Genomic DNA, 15,676 nt, shown 5'->3' with positions numbered 1-15,676 from the left:
TACCCATTTTAGTTCTCAAAGAATTTTAAACTAGACATTTTAGTCCCCAACTAAAATTAATTATTCGATTGGTCCCTAACAATTAACTCCGTCAGTCACTTAGGTCTTTTACTCCGTCAACTCTAACGGAGGACAAAATAGTCCCTGACAACTCTAACATGGGACAAAATAGTCCACGATCTCCTCTATTCGAAAATGACATTGTTCCCTCCCAATTTTCATCATATCTCGCATAACACTAATAGTCTAACACTATAACTTTGAGCTACACAATACACACTCTACAACTTCAATGTTCACAAGAAAAAAAATCCTCAACTTGTTCTCAACCAATTCATACTCAGAAAACTAATGACTATATCTCTCAACTACTTATTATCTTCCATGGATCCCATGAATCTAGACAGCAAGTCAGATTTGTCAAGACCTGTCGTCGTCGTTGCCATCTCCCTCCTCCTTTGCCCTATCATCTCTATGACCACATTGTCCACTACTCCGATCGCTTCCTTCAGCTTCTTCTCCGAACCAATATTCAGTAATCGCTTCCGTTTTCATATGAGCGGCAACAGTGACATTGCTCATTGTACTGATAGTTTGGATGCGAGGTTGAAACTGTCTGCCCACTTGGACTCCGGAAAAGAAGAAATGAAGCACTCAGTGTCTATTTCAAATGAGAATTTGTATATCATGTCGAAGGATAATCTTCTCATGATATCCTAATGTCCAATAATCTATATTGCTTGACGGAGAGTGGAGAGAGGCGTGCCTTAGGGTAGTTGTGGAACTTGGTTTTGAGGATGTCCTGGACATTGTCGGGGTTGGAGGTGATGTTATCGAGGACGTGGAAGTGGATGCTTCTGGTGGGTGAAGTGCAGAGGAGGTGGATGTACCAGTCATAGAGATTTAGGAAGTGTGTGGTCCATGACATATTGAGGTAGGTGCGACACGTGTGGCAATTACACCATGGCTTAATCTTGGAGCTAAAGAGGAGGAAGGAAAAGATGGAAAAGAAGACTGTGAAGGTGAAGAAGGAGAATATGAATGTTAGGGTTATGCGAGATATGATAAAAATTGGGGAAGAACAATGTCGTTTTCGAATAAAGGAGTAAGGGATCATTTTGTCCTTTGTTAGAGTTGTTAGGGATCATTTTGTCCTCTGTTAGAGTTGTCAGGGACCATTTTGTCTTCTGTTAAAGTTGACAGAGCCAAGGACCTAAGTGACTGATAGAATTAATTGTTAGGGACCAATCGAGTAATTAATTTTAGTTGGGGACTAAAGTGTCTGGTCCGAAATTCTTTGAGGATCAAAATGAGTATATACTCTAAATATAATAAGGGAAATGCTAGGGGGACAATGACTTTGTTGAACAATATGAACAACTACCAATAAAATAAAAACACACTACACTTTCAAATTAACCCTCTAAATTTTAATATTAAAATAACCATCCGTACACTAGTAAAATGAACATCCGATATATTTATTGTTTACATTATTTAATATTTTCATTGTTCACCTATAATTTTCTATATAATAAATATGTATCTATATATAAATGTTATATATATAATTATAAATATTAAATTAAATAAAATACTTATAAATTATTATTTCCTTAGCATGCATTACTATTAAGTAAAATGAAATGAATCCTAAAAAGATTTTGATCAAATTCTATTGATTAAATTAATAATATTATAACGAATGAAAAGATTAATATTAATAGAATAATAAATTCTATTCTATTCTATTTTAAACTTTTTTCTTTCTTTGAAGACTATCATACTCTTTTAATCTTCATTTCACTCCATGCCTCTTACATACCATTAAAGTGATGAGCACCGGCGAGTGTTGGAGGAATCGTGTGATATAAGAAACATGATTATATGTTAAAAAGCTCTAAATTAGTGGGAACTCTACTTTGAAGACATAAAAGCTTAGTTGCTTACGTTTTTGATAGACCACATATAATGGCATAATTCTATTCATGCAAATGAAGCTCATAAAACATGTGCTTATAAAAATAAAAAAATAAAAAAAATAAAATAAAGCTGTATGGTTGAAAATAATTACTAAGTGAAAGAAAAGGAATATTGTCATTTTGGTATAGGTCACTTAGATAACAAGTTTTCCCACTACTACCCAAATTCCAACTATGTTATTGAAGCATGATAAAAATTTGGTGCTTCTCTTCGGTATAAATTGTCTAGCTACACAACTAAATTGTTGCAACCAAAATTTATTATAAGATATAGTTCTCATAGCCATGGCCATGAAAATTGTTGTTATGTTGTCTCTCTTAGTTGTTGTTGCAATGGCAATTCCTGAAGCCAAAGCTCAGCTTGGGATTCTAAATGATCTCCTTGGTTCAGCTAACATTCAAGGGACAGTCTTGTGCACTTTGAATTTGAAGGACAATGTTGATGATAATGGGGATGGAGCCCCAGCATTTTCAAGTAAGGCTGAAAATCCATTAATCATCATTTATTTGTTAATGATCAAGTTGTGAGTCGAGTTAAATTTTTGTGAATCGAATTTGAATTGAGTTTGACTCAGTTTAGTTGGGCCCACCTTTAATCTAATTCCAAGTTTTCAATATATTAGTTAAAATTTGCACAAATTTAATGCTCGAAAATATTTAGCAAGCAAAACAAATTAACAGAACTTATCTTATTTAGTACTCGTTAATTGTTATAATTTACTTTTTAGCTATTTTTTTATTTTTCTAGCATTATCGTTTGATGTTGTACTGATCATAAACAATAGCCTTAATTAATTAATTCATTAATCAATCTTGTTGTATATACGCTTTTTTATAATAAATACCTTTTTACACTAGTATTTTATTAACAACTAAACATGTATTCTTTTTGTTTTGTTAATTAAAAAATAATTTGTCCATGAGTTATACCATAAATAGCATAGTCTTCCTATATTCATTTAAGAAGTTGTGAGTTCGAGTCCTAATCTTTGGTAAAAAAAAAATAAAAATAAAATAAAAAATAATTTAAATACACAATTAATTTGTAACAACGGTATTTTGTATAGATGTCAAGAGTGTTTGGTGTATGAATAATATTTTTAAATTAATTAATTAATTAATTAATTATGTGATAGTTTGGTCTCGCCATTAATATTTGATATATTTATCAGATGCTCAAGTGCAACTAATGTGTGGAGGGAAGGTGCTTTCTAATGCAACAACCAATGGTGCCGGAAAATTCTCAATGAAGATGGATTCTGTTGATTCACTTGTATATGATTTATCATCAATGCTCAATGGTTGCAACCTCATGGTTCCAACACCACTCTCTGATTGCAACTCAAACCTTCCTTCTGTTGGGTCTCTTATTTCAACCCTGCGCTTTCTTGGGATAACTAACTCTGTTGCCAACATTACTCCATCAGGATTTCACTTTGTGCCCTCTTAATTCAACTTAAGTTAATTAGTTAAATCATGTCATGTAGTAGGATGACAAAAAACTATATGATTAAATAAATTAAGTCATCAATACTTGTATTACCTATGCCATTTCTAAATTAGTATTTGGACAAAATTAATTATGATGATGATTATTCACCACCCCCTCTTAAACATATATGGTAAGGCATCACATTGACTTATGTTGTTGCTTGTTGGTAACCGAAAGGTACCACCCAAAAAAAAAAGGAAATGGAAATTAACTATAAAAGGATTATATTGGGCTAATCATTTGTAATTCTCAGATCTCCTTATATATATTGACAATAATAGCATGATCCTTTGACGTTGTTAACTTGTATCTTAATCAGTCTCTGCTACTATGGGCACTAGTTTATTTGGATCCACTTCTCTGATTCTAAGTCTTGTGAAAATCATGAGATTATTGTATTCAAAACATATAATATGATTGTCATTCTACTAGTTGCATTCGGATAAAACAGAAACAATTATAAGTTTACTAGTCATTTGTTTAGAACTTGAATTTGAGAGAGTAAAACTATTAAAATACTAAAAGTATTAGAAAGCGCATTAGCGTAAAAATATAATAAGGTTTATCAACAAAAAAATTAAATTTTAAATTTTTTATTTCATATAATATAAAATATAAGAGAAAGTATAGGAAATTAACTCTTTAAGCCAACTTGAACAACTTTTCAAAAATTAGAATTTTGAAAAAATAGGATTAAAACGCATCATATAAATCTCGCAAAATTAATAAATAATTAGCTAATAAATTAATTATTATTCAAAAAATTAGAAAATTTAATTTTTATAATTTAAAGGAGAAGAAACATTAAAATTATGAATTTTGAACTAATTTTAAAGATTTTGACTCAAAATCGAGTCAATAGGCCGAACTAGTTGAACCGGCACTACAAAAAAAAGCAATATTTATAAAAAAAAATTGTTACAAAAAACTAGAATTTTAAAACAAAAAAATTGTAACAAAAAAAAACAGTATGTTCTGTTACAAAAAATTTTTGTAACAAAAAATAGAACTGTTACAATTCAAAGTAATATTTGTAACAAATTTTTTTAATACAAAAACCAAAATTTGTTACAAAAGTAGTAACAATTTTGGACCTTTAAAATATTTTTCGTAACAATATAATTTTTCCTATCACAAAATTTAGTTGCAAAATATAACTTGATTTTGTAACATTTTTTATTCTTTTAGTTAGAAAAGCACAATATTTATTTTATAACAATTTCTTTAATCGTAATTCGTTGAATCGTAAGACGGAATGTAAACGTAACTCGTAAAATATAAAAATTATGAAATTTTTTATAACAGAATCAATTTTACAAATAATGAAATAAACCTCAAATAAACCAAATTATCCATTGGACTATAACTAATATATACCATAACAAGTCAAAAGTCACATACTCAACACAAATTCACATCTCAAATTAAAAAACAAATTCACAACATACAAGTTTATACGCAACTAAAATAAATTAAGTAGCAAATAAACTAACCAAACCACTGTAATGAACAACTAATTAACTAAAGTCTAAACAAGTCATTTAATAGTCACTCTATTCTTCATCAATCATAAAATCTCCATGAATTTCACAAGTTTCTGCATTACCATCTTCATTATCAACAGCAAGAGGAGGAGGTCCTGGAGAAGTTCTTCAAACTCATCATCATCAAGATAAGAAATAGCCAGAGTATAAGAGCAAAAATTCAACAATTGAACTCAATTAATAACAAAAATTCACCATTGTTGTTCATAATTAATAAAATATATATAAGAATTAATTTCAATTATCACCATTCACTAAAGCAATATTCATATAAACAATAAAATCATCGTCTCATCACAGCAGCAACAAACCAACAATAAATACACGAACTTTCTTCTTTTTCTTTTAGTTCCTTTTTTCTCTTTTTAATCGAATGAATATTCAACAACAACAAAAATTTCAACAATAATAAAAATTCCATCATTCCTTTTATTAATCAATCCAAAACAAGATACAGAACAAGCAAAATTTAATTCAATTTTTATTAATCATTCATCCTTCTAATATATACCCATACCTGACCTCCCAAGTCTCAGAACACAAGTTTTCTATTTGCAGCTTCAATACGATCGATATTCAATTCCACAGTTGAAACGATTCGATCAGGAGAAAGGCTTTCTATGTTTGAGTATACTGACTTCATCCTCTTCAACAAAGTCTGTAAAGTTAATGTATTCAGCAACTCAGAAAAACATAACAAAGTTCAACAATTTTGTAAAAAAATGGTATTCAAAATATGCATTACTGTTTTCCCAGCCTTGTCAATCCCTAGAATGAGTACGTGAATAATAGTGGAGCATTTGTAACAAAATTTAACTAAAATTTTCAATAAATAAATCCAGTTTATTGTATCTACCAAACAAGTTAATATATCCCCGCGCACCAAGGCCTAACCTATTAAACACCGAGAACGAGCTTTTCTTCTTTCATTTCAGTCTTGGGAGTCACATTGAAGAAGAGAAATTGGGGAGAGAATCCTAACGTCTCCAAAAAATTCAATCGTCCATAACTTTCAATCCGGAGTTTCGATTGATAAGCCGTCAGCGGCCACATATTCGTCTCATAATTCTCTTCAATTCAATCTAAACAAAGTGGTAAGAAATTTGCATTTCTCACCCAGTTCTTCCCCTCCTCAATTTCGTGAATTTCAAGTTTGGGTATTGAGGAATTGAATGATTTTGATGGTTTAGGCGAACTCTAGCAGTGGAAAATTACTGGATTTTGTCCAATGGATATGTGGGTAAGGTAAGAAATTGTTGAACCCTTGTAAATCATTGAGTTAGTGAACCCTATGATGATTATAGTGATATTGTGTGAATTAGATTGTGTTCTTGTTGATTTGGAGTTCAATTGGGCGGTTTGGAACGAAATCCAGGTGATTAAGTTTGAGGAATTGACGTTTGAAAGCTTGAAACTTGTTAAAGGAGAGGTTTTTGAGGTGTTCCAAGTTTAGGGAGGAATCGGCCAAGGTATGATTTTGGTTTCTCGTAGTTAATGTTTAATGTCACGTGAAAACTTAGGCTAGAAGACCTTAAGATAGGAATGAATTGAATAAATTATTGATGAATTATACATATGGTATATGATATGAGGTTTGGTTTTTGTAAATGATTTGCTATATATTGGCATTGGTTGGTTTTGGAAAAAGATTTAATATTGGAATTGGTTTGATTTTGAAATAATTTTGATATTGGAAACGATTTGAATGATCGAGAGGTGTTTGGTTTGGTAGTTGGGACCCTTGAAGGGTGGCAGAAATTCGAGTTTTATAAGATGTATTTTCCAAACTCAGTAAGGATGGCGAAGGAGCTTGAATTGCTACAGCTGAAGCAGGGTCCTATGTCAGTGGCAAAGTACACTAATCGGTTTGAAGAATTATGTTGGTTCTCTAGGATTTGTCAGGGTACTCCGGGGGATTTTGAAGAATAAAAATGCATAAAATATGAAGGTGGTATGCGGAGTGACATCCTGAGTACAGTAGACCCGATGGAGATCAAAATTTTCTTTGAACTGATAAACAAAAGCCGAATTGCTGAGGATTGTGCAAGAAAGGCCATGTTAGATAAGGACAATCACCGAGCTTTTGTTAGGAGAGATCAGGGGAGGAACTTCGCGCCTAGAGGATAGAATTTCAAGCGAAGAGGCTATGTTCCACAACCACATTAGGGCCATAACACCTTCCGGAGATTCAACAATAACAACAACCAGGGAAGAGGCAAAGGAAAGCAGATCCAGAATCCTCCCAATAATTTGACATGTAGGAGATGTGGGTGTATGCTACTACTGTGGTGGAGTTGGGCATCTGTCCTGGAATTGTCCAGAGAGGAAGAGACAGGAAGCTGAGAGAGTTCAGCAGCAGGGACATGTGTTTACCATTTCGGCAGATGGTGTTGAGAGGTCAGACACTTTGATCCGAGCTAATTGCAAAATGGCTGGTAAAACTTTAATTGTCTTGTTTGATACTGGAATATCAAACTCATTTATAGCATTCGAGAAAGCTAATGAGTTAGGGTTGACCATCGAGTTCCGTCTATTAGAGTTCGTCATCGATTGCTGCCAAGCTTCCTAGACGGTGTCATCGGGCTGCGGCTATGCATGCCAGGTCTCGTGAGACCCCATCTGGCTTTCAAACTCTCAAACCAGAATTTGTCACCTCAAACAATTGATTAGGGATGAAACTAGAAGAGGGGCCGAGGCGAATGGAGATACTATTCGGATATGGGAGGCAGAATTAGAAGAGACGCTAGATAAAAAGGAAAGATATTAGAGAAAAAATTCAGAATTCAGTGGCTTAACTGAGGAGATAAAAATACCAATTTTTTCACGCAAAATTCCAATAAAAAAATAGAAGGAATAAATTAATGGAGTCAGAGGATGAATTGGAAGGAGTAGCCAAGGAGCCAGAAGGTATTGCAACAGTAACTCAGAAATATTTTGAAATCCTTTTTGCCACTAGCCACACAAACGACCCTCAAATTGCGTTGCAAGGAATTCCTAAAAAACTTAACGCTTTAACGAACATATCACTGACTCATCCAATCAGCGAAAAAGAAATCAAAACATTATTGTGAGATGCCTCAGGGATACTACTTTCCTCCACGGGATTATTGGGATCAATTGACAGCATTTATTGGGCAACTGACATTATCAGTTGATCAGTTGAAGATAGATCATGAGGGCCACTCTGCCCTTCTCCAACAGCTAGTGGAGGAGTAGTAGTGCCAGAGGTGATATATGGATGAGATGACACGTGATTTTGGAGCCTGGAGAGGATTTCCGGGAGGGAGCGGCCACCATGACTAAGGTGGTTGAGTTTCTTATATGCTATTTCCCCTACTTTCTGTTTTTTAGTATTATATCTTATTTTCTGTTTCTGTTTTCTGTTTAAAGCCTTTGCATGAGTAGTAGTATTCTTAGTCTTTCTATTTTAGTTAATTAAATTGATATTTTATGCCTATTCTGAAAAGTTGTCTCATGTATTGCTCACTGATCTTGAAAAAAAATCAAAAGAAAAAGAAAACTAGTATAATGCATGAGATTTGAGTTATATATTTTGAGTTGTCTTATTCATCCTGTTGTGGTGGTATTTATCTGTGGTTCTAAATGTATGAAAAAAATAGTGCATAATGAATATTGAAGTTAAGAGTGTTGATTCTTGAGGTACAGGAATTTAGAGAAATATTATGGATTCTCTAAATTAAACAAGAAATTAATCCTTGAAGCAAAATAGACAGCAAAAAAAAAATATAAAAAGCAAGGTTCAAGGCTCTCAACATCAAGGGCTAGGAAGGTCAAATGTGATTAAAAGCTCAAAGAGTTATTTTCATAGCCATATACTTATGGTGTGAATGTGTCAAGGAATTCTTGAGACAGAAAAAGAAAAATTAGAACTCAAAGAGTTTTCCAATTAAGTGCTTGTGGTGTTTTTGTATCAAGTTAAGCTTGAGACAAAATATTTAGAGTCATGCCTAGGCTCAAGGTGCAAAGCACCAAAGGAAAGAAAAAGTTGTGTTCAAGGATTAATCAACGAGTAAAAAAAGAAGAGAATCCATAATATTATTTGAGTTCTAGTTCTAAAGGACAATGACATTTTCTGAGCTTCAAAGGATAGTGAGATGTCGAACCTATTCAGAATCACAGTGGCATCAATCCCGCTTAATAAATAGACATGAGCTTAACTGAAAACTCAATTCTTGGGCAATTTCACTTCTCAGATCTATATTATTTTTAGTTGCTTAAGGACAAGCAACAATTCAAGTTTAGTGTTGTGATGCGTGAGCATCTTTTCTTCATTTTCTTACGATCTTAGATATGAATTTATTGAGTTTTATTAAGATTTTAGTATTTGAAGCCTATTTGGATGCTACTTTGAGTCGCTCTACTATTTTAATTATTTCAGGTGAAGTTTAGATCGGTTTAGCAAAGTTCGTGTGAAAGAAAAGAGAAAGAATTTTAAATCTGCTGAGCTGGCACTAAATGCCGCATATGGCATTTAGCGCCAAGTAACCTGGCGTTTAATGTCAGGATACCCGAAACTTCACCATTTGATTCTGTTCAAGCGGCGCTAAAATAGCGCCAAGTGCTTCGTGATTCGTACCAAGCTTCTGCCTTGTGGGGCGCTAAACGCCGAGTCTGGCGTTTAGCACCAGGAAGACAGTAACAAAAGGAAGCTTTCTGCCACTTGGGGTGCTAGCGTCAGTAGCACGGATCCAACTTCAACAAAAGGGCTTCATTAGTTAGATTTTGATTATAATGATTGTATTTTACTTTATTTTAATTAAGTATTTCTATTCCCAAACACAATCTTTTGGGCTTTAGTAATTATTAGTTTATTTTATTTTCAAATCAAATTAGGTTAGATATAAATGGGAAAAGATTTAGCCCTTCAGGCTCACTTTTCTCTTCTTTCGGATTTTAGTTTTCAGACACTTTTAAACGCTAGCTTTTCTCTCAGTCATGAGTAACTAAACCTCTTTATTTAAGGTTAGGAGCTCTGTTTATTCTATGGATTAAAACTATTGACACTCTATTTTGATTTATGTGTTGATTTAAATTCAAGGATTACTTTCGTTTTTCATTTTATGAATTTTTGTTAATTTTTGGAAAAGTTATCTCACATGAATACTAGCTTGAAAGTAAATTCTTCCTAAATCACTAATTGCCTGGACTTAACGGGATATGTTACATACAATCCTCTTATATTTGGGTAATTATGGTTTTTGTTGCTAATGAATTGAACCTAACCCTTTAATCTATATTAAGTGACCAAGGAATTAGCGGTTTACTAGGTTAGAGGAGACTAAATTACTAAGGAATTAGGGTTTAGTCAATTACAGTTTGCAATGAATTGAATCTTGCATAATTAAAATAGCTGGTAAGAAATATGAATCCGGAAAATAAACAACTCTAAAATCTGAACTGTTCTCTCACCTATTCCTCACACCAAATTTACTGTTTGCTTTCTGAGCTCTGATGTACTGTTTGATGCTTTTGAATCTCAAAACACTGTCTTCTGCTTGTCTGACTGAGTGAATCATTGAATTATTGTTACTTAGTCCATCAATTTTCGTAAAATCAACCCTGAAATGTTCTCTCACCTATTCCTCACACCAAATTTACTGTTTGCTTTCTGATGCGTGAGCATCTTTCTTGTCTTTTCCTAGTGAATTTACAATCAATTTGTTAAGTCTAATCTAGAATTAATTGTCTTTTAGCCACTATTGATGATACTTTGAGTCTTGTGCAAATCTGTTTATTTTAAGTAGCATTCGGCTGGAATTGATGGAGTTTCTACAACACAAAAATTTAAATGAGATGACAGTGAGGAGCGACGCGCACGCTGATGATTGGATTTTTGACGGTTTAGAATTTCTCAAATAAAATCTCGTCGAAGTATAGTTTCTAAACCAAGCAATAATCCTTTCATACAAAAAGTTGTTTGTCACTAGTACAAACCCCTAAAATTTATAAACCGAAGTATTGGACCTCGGGTCGTTCTCCCTAGGAATTGTAATGAAGTATCTTGTTATTGGTTGTGAGTTATAATTGGGGTTTTTAAGATTTTGGACAAGAAATATAAATGGCAAAGAAAATAAATTAACAACTAACAAAACTCTTGGCAAGATATGAGAACTAGAAGTCCTATCCTAGTTATCCTCCTCAATTATGATGAGAATTGTATATTGCTCCCACTTAGTTAATCTCTACCATGGAGGGAAGTCAAGTGGATGAATTAATTTGATTCCTCAAGTCCTAATCAACTCCTAAAGGAAAGACTAGCTTTAGAGGCATTCAAATCAATTAGCAACTTCTAATTATCAATCAACAAAGGAATTAGATAACTCAAGAGTCACTAATTACTCTACCTAGGCCAAGAGGAACAAAACCTACACTAAAATCCAACCAAGCATTTCATCAAACACTTGGTAGGCATAAAAGGAAAAACATAGTAAATCAACAACAAGAGCAAAATCAAACAACAATTATTGAAAGGAATTAACAACACAAATCAAAAGGAACACAATTATTATGATTTACCTTGAATTGAATTGAAAGAGAAAGGAAGGAACAAAAGTGGATATACAACAAAATCTAAGAACAACATAAAGGAAATTACAACAAAAGAATAGAGAAAGATGAATGTAATAACAAGGAATTAAAAGGTAGAAGTAGAAGAAAGCAAAGATTAAAACCTAGATCTAAGAACTAAACCTAATCCTAATTCTAATTCTAGAGAGAAGTGAGAGCTTCTCTCTCTAGAAACTAACTTTAAACTAATCCTAATAATTGTGAATTATTGCCCAATTGGTTCCCCCATGCCTTCCCCTTAATCCTTCATCCTTATATTCCTCTTCCTTAGCATTTGGCGCCAAAATGGGTTCAGAAACCCCCTCAAATCGCCAGGCACGTGTTGCATTAGTAAGGTCATGTGCCATCATCGACATGTGCGCGCACGGTACGCGTGCGCGTCCTTGGCCTGTATCGCAATGTGCGCGCGAGCGACTTGTGCGCGTGCGCGTGCATGGCCTAGATCAATTCTTTGGCTTTTTGTGCTTCTCTCCACTTGCATGCTTTCTTCCTTGCTTCCTTTGATCCATGCCTAGCCTATTTCAACCTGAGATTACTAGCAAACATATCAAGGCATCTTATGGAATCAAAGAGAAACTAGAATTCATCAAAATAAGGCTTAAAAAGCATGTTTTTACACTTAAGCACAAATATGGGAGAGATAACAAAACCATGCTAATTCATAGGCTAAATGTGACAAAAGGTTATCAAATTACCCTAGATTCAATACAAAACAAACTGTCAAATTGGGGTTTGTCACACGCGTACCTGACGCGTGCGCGTGATTTGGAGCCTTCCCTGGTGACGCGGGCGCGTGGATGACGCGTACGCGTGATTTGAAGATTTGCACGGCGATGCGTACGCGTACTTGACGCATACACGTGACACACAAAGAAGACCATCGACGCATACGCGTGACTGACGCGTACGCGTGACATGCGCCACGTGCAGAAAAAGCAGAAAAATGCTGGGGGCGATTTTTGGGCTATTTTTTACCCAGTTTTCAGCCCAGGAAACACATATTAGAGGCTGCAGAATGGAGGACTCAAGGGAACACTTCCTGTTACTTCCCAAGTTAGGCATGGGTCCTATGAAGCAAGTGGTCCCCATCCATCATTTGAAGACTTGCTGGTTGCCATAATAAATTCTGATTTAAATTTTAAATATTATAGGAAAAGATATTAGTTTAGATATTAGATTTTAAATTAATTAGGATTAGATATAAAAGATATTAGGATTCTATACCAATTAACATTCCGTACTTCAGAGTTTACCAGAATCCTAGTTTTCTTCTCGGAGTCATGAATAACTAAACCTCTATTGTTAAGGTTAGGAGCTCTGTCTATTGTATGGATTGATACTATTATTTTTCTATTTTAAATTCATGTTTGGATTTATATTTCAATAATTGTTTTTGTTCTTTATTTTATGAATTTGTGTGAAACGGAAGTATGACCCATGTTTTAATTGAGTTCTTGTATAACTTGGAAAAGCTCTTTACTTGAACAACAGTTTGGAAACATATTATCCTAAATTTCTAATTGTTTGTATTTAACGGGATACGTGACATATAATCCTCTTATTTTTGGATAATTAGGGTTCTTGTGGCATATAAACTGGAATTTGATCATCACCCTCTAATTGGAATTAATTGACCAAGGAATTCGCAGTTGATGAATTTTGGAGGAGACTAGGAATGTCTAAGGAATTAGGGTCTAGTCACAAATAGTTTGCCATGAATTAAATCTTGCATGATTAAAATAGTTAATAAGAAAAGTCAATCAGGAAAATAGATAACTCTGAAGCCTTAACTGTTTTCTCCCATATTTTATTTTCAACTTAATTACTTGCGTGCCTGCCTTCTGTATTTTGAAGTCACTTTTTAAACCTTTTGAACATCTCAAAACCATTTTCTGCTTGCCTAACTAAGTAAATCATTTAACCATTGTTGCTTAGTCCATCAATCCTCGTGGGATCGACCCTCACTCACCTGAGATATTACTTGATACGACCCGGTACACTTGCCGGTTAGTTTGTGAGTTATAAAATACCGCATCAAATTTTTTGCCTCGTTGCCGGGGATTGATAGTGATTAACAACTATTAGTTGTTTGATTGCTTAGATTAGGTGTTTTATTTTTAATTTTAATCTATTTTTAATATTTTTGGAAAAAAGAAAAAAATTATTTTAATAGCACTAATATTTTTAGTAATTTCTGAAATTAAGTTTGGTGTTTCCTGGTTCAGGTTACCTCACTGGGAGTTCTCTGCACTCTGACGTAGAGAGTTCCATTTTTATCTTGTCTTCTGTTTGTTTATACGCAGGAACAGAGATAAAGAACATCTATTAGACTTTGATCCTGAACCTGAAAGGACTTTCATGTGGCATTTACAACAAGCTAGACTTTGCAAGGCTGCAGAATCCACTATGGATCCTAACAATGCTAATATTGTCAATGTGGCAAATCCGAATGGGAATGAGCAACAAAGGAGAGTACTTGGCTCTTACTCTGCTGCTACTGCAGATCTTTACGGAAAAAGTATTGTGGTGCCTCCTATAGCTGCGAACAACTTTTAGTTGAAGCCACAACTGGTCACCCTGGTGCAACAAAACTGCCAGTATCATGTTCTTCCCCACAAAGACCCAAATCAGTTTATTTCTAGTTTTTTGCAGATTTGTGATACTGTGAAGACAAATAGAGGAACCCAGAGGTATACAAACTCATGCTCTTCCTGTTTGCTCTGAGGGATGGAGCAAAGCTATGGCTAGATTCCCAACCCAAGGAGAGTCTGGATACTTGGAACAAGGTTGTTACTGAGTTTCTCACTAAATTTTTCCCACCAAAGAAGCTGGCTAAGCTTAGGGTGGAGGTTCAGACCTTCAGGCAGAAGGATGGTGAAACTCTGTGTGAAGCTTGGGAGAGATACAAGCTACTGACTAGGCAATGTCCTCCGGACATGTTCTCCAAGTGGACCCAACTAGATATCTTTTATGAAGGTTTGAGTAAAATGTCCAAGATGTGCTTAGAAAATTCTGCAGGAGGTTCATTGCATAAGAAGAAGACACCTGAGGAAACTATTAAGCTGATTGAATTGGTTGCTAGCAACCAATACTTATACTCATCTAACAGGAATCCTGTGAATTCTGAGATCTCTCAGAAGAGAGGCGTGTTGGAAGTGGAAGCTGTTAATGCTCTTCTTACTCAGAACAAGCTTATGTCTCAGCAAATAAATCTACTTACTCAGTAGATGGGTGGCATGCAAGTCTCAGCTATCAACACCCAAAATCCATCCCAAGAGGTCTCTTATGACAGGACAGGTAATTTTGTACAAAATGATACTTGTGTAATCGACGCGCGCGCGCACAGTGTGCGTGCGCGTGCATTGCGAATTTAAGATCATGTGCGCGTACGCGCCAGGTGCGCGCACGCGTGCATAGACTTGTGCCTTAGGCCCAATGCTCGCACAGTGCAGGCCTAACTCTCGGGTTTTGCTGGAGGTGAAATTTTGCATCCACGCGTACGCGTACAGTGCGCGTCCGCGTGGGTGGTCGAAAAATGCTCAGGTGCGCGTACGCGTCATGTGCGCGAACGCGTGGATGGTGTTCTGTTTTTCAAAAATTTTTTTTTCAAGTTCTTGCACCAATCCAAGCATTCCAAACCTCCAAACAGCTACCAAAACACCCTAAAACCTTATTTATCATACTATACTAAAACAATAAAAACAAGAAATTAAACTAATTCTACCAATATTTACAAAAGATAAAAATGAAAATGAGAATCTACCTACAATGGCAACTCAATTCACTTATTAAACAAAACTAAAAGAGAATGGAGAGAGTTTACCATGGTGGGGTGCCTCCCACCTAGCACTTTTAGTTTAAGTCCTTAAGTTGGACATTTGAGAAGCTCTTTGTCATGGTGGCTTATGCTTGTACTCATCCTTGAATCTCCAAGGATCATTGTTCTTCAAATGGTTGACAGAAATTCCAACCAAATTCACCATCCTTGGGCAAAGTTCTACCCAAGAAATGAGCTCCCAAAATTGGTCTTCATGTTGTGATCCGGGATCCCATATCTTATTTTCACACCC

The 15,676-nt window shown here is 34.7% G+C and overlaps 1 protein-coding gene across 1 annotated transcript; it reads left to right on the top strand.

Annotated features, from left to right (window-relative positions):
- Positions 1-2,214: 2,214 nt before the first annotated feature.
- Positions 2,215-3,581, top strand: LOC112796419 (phylloplanin). The gene is made up of 2 exons (XM_025838849.2): positions 2,215-2,457; positions 3,155-3,581. The coding sequence occupies exons 1-2, from the start codon at positions 2,268-2,270 to the stop codon at positions 3,430-3,432; spliced, it is 468 nt and encodes a 155-aa protein (XP_025694634.1). The 5' UTR covers positions 2,215-2,267; the 3' UTR covers positions 3,433-3,581.
- Positions 3,582-15,676: the final 12,095 nt, after the last annotated feature.

The sequence above is a fragment of the Arachis hypogaea genome, chromosome 4, assembly GCF_003086295.3.
Source record: "Arachis hypogaea cultivar Tifrunner chromosome 4, arahy.Tifrunner.gnm2.J5K5, whole genome shotgun sequence".
Classification (NCBI taxonomy): Eukaryota; Viridiplantae; Streptophyta; class Magnoliopsida; order Fabales; family Fabaceae; genus Arachis; species Arachis hypogaea.
Note: the sequence above shows the minus strand (reverse complement) of the source record. Positions and strands in the feature narration are given on the sequence as shown.